This window comes from Coenobita brevimanus, chromosome 42 (assembly GCF_032717465.1).
Source record: "Coenobita brevimanus isolate Jiangsu-jjx chromosome 42, ASM3271746v2, whole genome shotgun sequence".
Lineage (NCBI taxonomy): Eukaryota > Metazoa > Arthropoda > Malacostraca > Decapoda > Coenobitidae > Coenobita > Coenobita brevimanus.
The window spans coordinates 2,947,501-2,952,500 of NC_136995.1; the positions used below are offsets into that span (position 1 = coordinate 2,947,501).

General features: G+C 55.3%; 1 protein-coding gene across 1 annotated transcript in view; it reads left to right on the top strand.

Annotated features, from left to right (window-relative positions):
- Nucleotides 1-5,000, top strand: part of LOC145397690 (uncharacterized) — a 92,574-nt gene that overhangs the window by 85,572 nt on the left and 2,002 nt on the right. Inside the window, exon 2 of the mRNA XM_080270734.1 lies at nucleotides 1,431-1,661. Coding sequence (XP_080126860.1) covers nucleotides 1,508-1,661 — 154 coding nt within the window. The 5' untranslated portion in view covers nucleotides 1,431-1,507. The remainder of the gene's footprint in view (nucleotides 1-1,430; nucleotides 1,662-5,000) is intronic.

The window sequence follows — 5,000 nt, forward strand, 5'->3', positions numbered from 1 at the left end:
GGATGTGTGTGCGTGAGTGTTTTTAAAGGTCAAGGGTGTGTGTGTGTGTGTGTGTGTGTGTGTGTGTGTGTGTGTGTGTGTGTAGGCTGGCGTTTATGCATTATATGTGGCTGGGTGCGTATGTATGTACGTTTGGATGGGTGTGTATATGTGTATGTATATGTGGGTGTGTATGCATGTGTGGGTGTGTATGCATGTGTGGGTGTGTATGTATGTTTGTGTGTATATGTATGTATGTATGTTAAAGAATACATTTTTGTGTATGTATGTATGTATGTATGTTGGTGTGTAGACTGGCGTTTATGCATGTATGTGTGCTTGGATGGCTGTATGTTGCATGTATATATGTATGTATGTACGTAAGCCTGTGTGTGTAGGTGTCCATTGATGTTGTTATCTTAATGCGTGTGTGTGTGTGTGTGTGTGTGTGTGTGTGTGTGTGTGTTTGAAGTTCAAGGACCTTTGTGTGTGCGTGCTTGTGTATGTAAATCGTTATCCTTCCTTCATGTACGCATGTGTGTGTACGTGAGTGAGTGTCTTCTTGGAAACGTCTCAGTGTATGTATCGGTAACTGGTAACATACACGCGATGGTGTGTGTGTGTGTGTGTGTGTGTGTGTGTGTGTGTGTGTGTGTGTGTGTGTGAGTAGCGTGGATGGCCGTCTGGGGTATATGGGTGTAGGTCGGAGAGAGAGAGAGAGAGAGGACTAAGGGGTAGTAAACATCGAGTAGTAAACAGGTAGTGGGTTTGTTTACAAATGTTTACCCCACTACCTGTGCTGTTTACCTATGTTGTGATCAGCTGGGTTGGAGGGAGAGAGAGAGAGAGAGAGAGAGAATTAGTTTGCAGACGTAATGGAAATATATCAGTGGATAGATAGATGGATAGATTGGTTAGTCGATATAAGAAGGATTGACTAATAATCTTAAGCTACTTGAGATAGATAGATAGATAGATCGATAATAGAGAGAGAGAGAGAGAGAGAGAGAGGTAGGGTAAGTAATTTTGCGTGTGGAAACGGAGAAAGTGTGAGAGAGAATGTGTTGGAATGTGAGGAAAGCCCAATCAATAGAGAGAGAGAGAGAGAGAGAGAGAGAATGAACGTGTGTGTGTGTGTGTAAGTTAATCACATCTTGCTTAGAGATCCACGTACAGCATCACACACACACACACACACACACACACACACACACACACACACACACACACACACACACACACTCTCTCTCTCTCTCTCTCTCTCTAGATATGTGTTTGTGTGTGTAAGTCTTCCCATCTTTGTAGTAGTAGTATTGGTAGTAGTAGTAGTAGTATCATAGTAATAGTAGTACCGGTAGTGGTAGTGGTGATGTAAGTAGTAGTAGTAGTAGTAGTAGTAGTAGCAGTAGTATCATTGCAGGAGTAACTTAAGTATTTTTCCTCCTTCCCAGCGTGAGTGGATGTGGGCTGGTAGGATGTGCATACCGCCGCCCATGACGTGACGGGGCGCATTGCGTGGGCGCCGCCCATGGCCATGGAGCACGCCCACGGCACCCACGCCCCTCACGACGCACCCACGCCCACATCCCGTCCCGAGAACTCACGCGCGCGAGGACACGCACGCTCACGCAGCAGAGACGCCTCTACTGACGCCCACCACCACGCCCGCGAACCCTCCTTAGGTGGGTGCCATGGCTGCCTGACTACCATACTACCATACTGCCATACTGCCATACTACCATACTGCCATACTACCATACTGCCATACTACCATACTGCCATACTACCATACTACCATACTGCCATACTACCATACCGCCATACTACCATACTACCATACTGCCATACTACCATACCGCCATACTACCATACTACCATACTACCATACTACCATACCGCCATACTACCATACCGCCATACTACCATACTACCATACCGCCATACTACCATACTACCATACCGCCATACTACCATACTGCTGGAAGACTACATACCACCTCACACTACCACGCCTCCACACTCCTATACTACCATAATCCCATATATATACACTCACGAAACCACACACACTACCATACTACCGTAAGAATACCACACTACCATAGCCCTGATGAGGAACCTTCACGTGGTGACATTGTACACTCAGGAGGGGCAGTTGCGGCGTCCACCCGGGAACCAAACCCACTTATATTTCCCCACACCTCGCCGTGACCCGGTTTAACCCTGGTGAGGCGCTGACTGCCACAAGGGAGGGCGCCGGATCCCTACACAGTGTCCCTACTGTACACACACACACACACACACACACACACACACAGGCCTACATACTGTACATATATACATACATACATTCACACACACACACACACACACACACACACACACACACACACACACACACACTAATGATCACAGGGCTAAAAAAACAAGACGCGGTTTTTATCTCTCTCTCTCTCTCTCTCTCTCTCTCTCCCTCTCTCTCTCTCTCTCTCTCTCTCTTAATAATGGAGAAAGAAATGGTGGCAATAATGATGATGAATTACGTTTTTGCATATTGCCTAAGCCGTTACCGGACCATTTTCTGCCTTACCTATCCTGCCTTACCCTTACCTTCCTGCCTAACCTCCATACCTTCCTGCCTAACCTCCTTACCTTTCTGCATTACTCGTAAACCCCCTCCTTGCCTTCACCTTACTGCCTTACCCCTACCTCATTTATTCCTTACAGTCGTACCTAACCCCTCCTGCTTCACCTTCTGCCTTATCCACTAATGCCTCTCCCTCTCCTGCCTCTCCCCCTCCTCCCTCACCATCTCCTGCCTTAGTGTCTCGTACCACACCCTCTCCTGCCTCACCCTCTCCTGCCTCACCCACTTCTGCCTTGCCACCTCCTGCCTCACTTTAAACCCCCTTGCCTCTCCTTTTCTCCTTCACCTCATTCTGCCTCACTCCTCTCTCACCACCCCTGCCTAAGCCCTTCCCTGCCTCCCCCTCTCCCTCTCCCACATTCCCCTCCCCCACATTCCCCTCCCCCACATTCCCCTCCCCCTCATTCCACTCCCCCACATTCCCCTCCCCCACATTCCCCTCCCCCTCATTCCCCTCCCCCTCATTCCCCTCCCCCACATTCCCCTCCCCCACATTCCCCTCCCCCTCATTCCCCTCCCCCTCATTCCCCTCCCCCACATTCCCCTCCCCCACATTCCCCTCCCCCTCATTCCCCTCCCCCACATTCCCCTCCCCCACCTTCCCCTCCCCCACATTCCCCTCCCCCACATTCCCCTCCCCCTCATTCCCCCCCACATTCACCCCCACATTCCCCTCCCCCACCTTCCCCTCCCCCACATTCCCCCCCCTCATTCCCCTCCCCCTCATTCCCCCCCACATTCCCCCCCACATTCCCCTCCCCCACATTCCCCTTCCCCTCATTCCCCTCCCCCTCATCCCCCTCTCCCTCATTCCCCTCCCCCACATTCCCCCCCCACATTCCCTTCCCCCACATTCCCCTCCCCCACATTCCCCTCCCCCTCATTACCGTCCCCCACATTCCCCTCCCCCTCATTCCCCTCCCCCTCATTCCCCTCCCCCACATTCCCCTCCCCCTCATCCCCCTCCCCCTCATCCCCCTCCCCCTTATTCCCCTCCCCCACATTCCCCTCCCCCACATTCCCCTCCCCCACATTCCCCTCCCCCTCATTCCCCTCCCCCTCATTCCCCTCCCCCTCATTCCCTTCCCCCACATTCCCCTCCCCCTCCTTCCCCTCCCCCTTATTCCCCTCCCCCTCATTCCCCTCCCCCCATTCCCCTCCCCCCATTCCCCTCCCCCCATTCCCCTCCCTCATTCCCCTCCCCCACATTCCCCTCCCCCTCATTCCCCTCCCCCACATTCCCCTCCCCCTCATTCCCCTCCCCCACATTCCCCTCCCCCTCATTCCCCTCCCCCACATTCCCCTCCCCCACATTCCCCTCCCCCACATTCCCCTCCCCACATTCCCCTCCCCCACATTCCCCTCCCCTCATCCCCCTCCCCCTTATTCCCCTCCCCACATTCCCCTCCCCACAGTCCCCTCCCCCACATGCCCCTCCCCCACTTTCCCCTCCCCCACCTTCCCCTCCCCCCATTTCCCCTCCCCCCCTTTCCCTTCCCCTCATTCCCCTCCCCCACATTCCCCTCCCCCACATTCCCCTCCCCCACATTCCCCTCCCCCTCATTCCCCTCCCCCACATTCCCCTCCCCCACATTCCCCTCCCCCACATTCCCTTCCCCCACATTCCCCTCCCCCACATTCCCCTCCCCCACATTCCCCTCCCCCTCATTCCCCTCCCCCACATTCCCCTCCCCCACATTCCCCTCCCCCTCATTCCCCTCCCCCACATTCCCCTCCCCCACATTCCCCTCCCCCACATTCCCCTCCCCCTCATTCCCCTCCCCCACATTCCCCTCCCCCACATTCCCCTCCCCCACATTCCCCTCCCCTTCATTCCCCTCCCCCTCATTCCCCTCCCCTCATTCCCCTCCCCCACATTCCCCTCCCCCTCATTCCCCTCCCCCACATTACCCAACACCTCATTCCCCTCCCCCACATTCCACTCCCCCTCATTCCCCTCCCCCTCATTCCCCTCCCCCTCATTCCTCTCCCCCTCATTCCCCTCCCCCTCATTCCCCTCCCCCTCATTCCCCTCCCCCACATTCCCCTCCCCCACATTCCCCTCCCCCACATTCCCCTCCCCCTCATTCCCCTCCCCACATTCCCCTCCCCCACTTTCCCCTCCCCTCATTCCCCTCCCCCAGAGTCCCCTCCCCCTCATTCCCCTCCCCCACATTCCCCTCCCCCTCATTCCCCTCCCCCACATTCCCCTCCCCCTCATTCCCCTCCCCCTCATTCCCCTCCCCCTCATTCCCCTCCCCCTCATTCCCCTCCCCCACATTCCCCTCCCCCACATTCCCCTCCCCCTCATTCCCCTCCCCCTCATTCCCCTCCCCCACATTCCCCTCCCCCTCATTCCCCTCCCCCACATTCC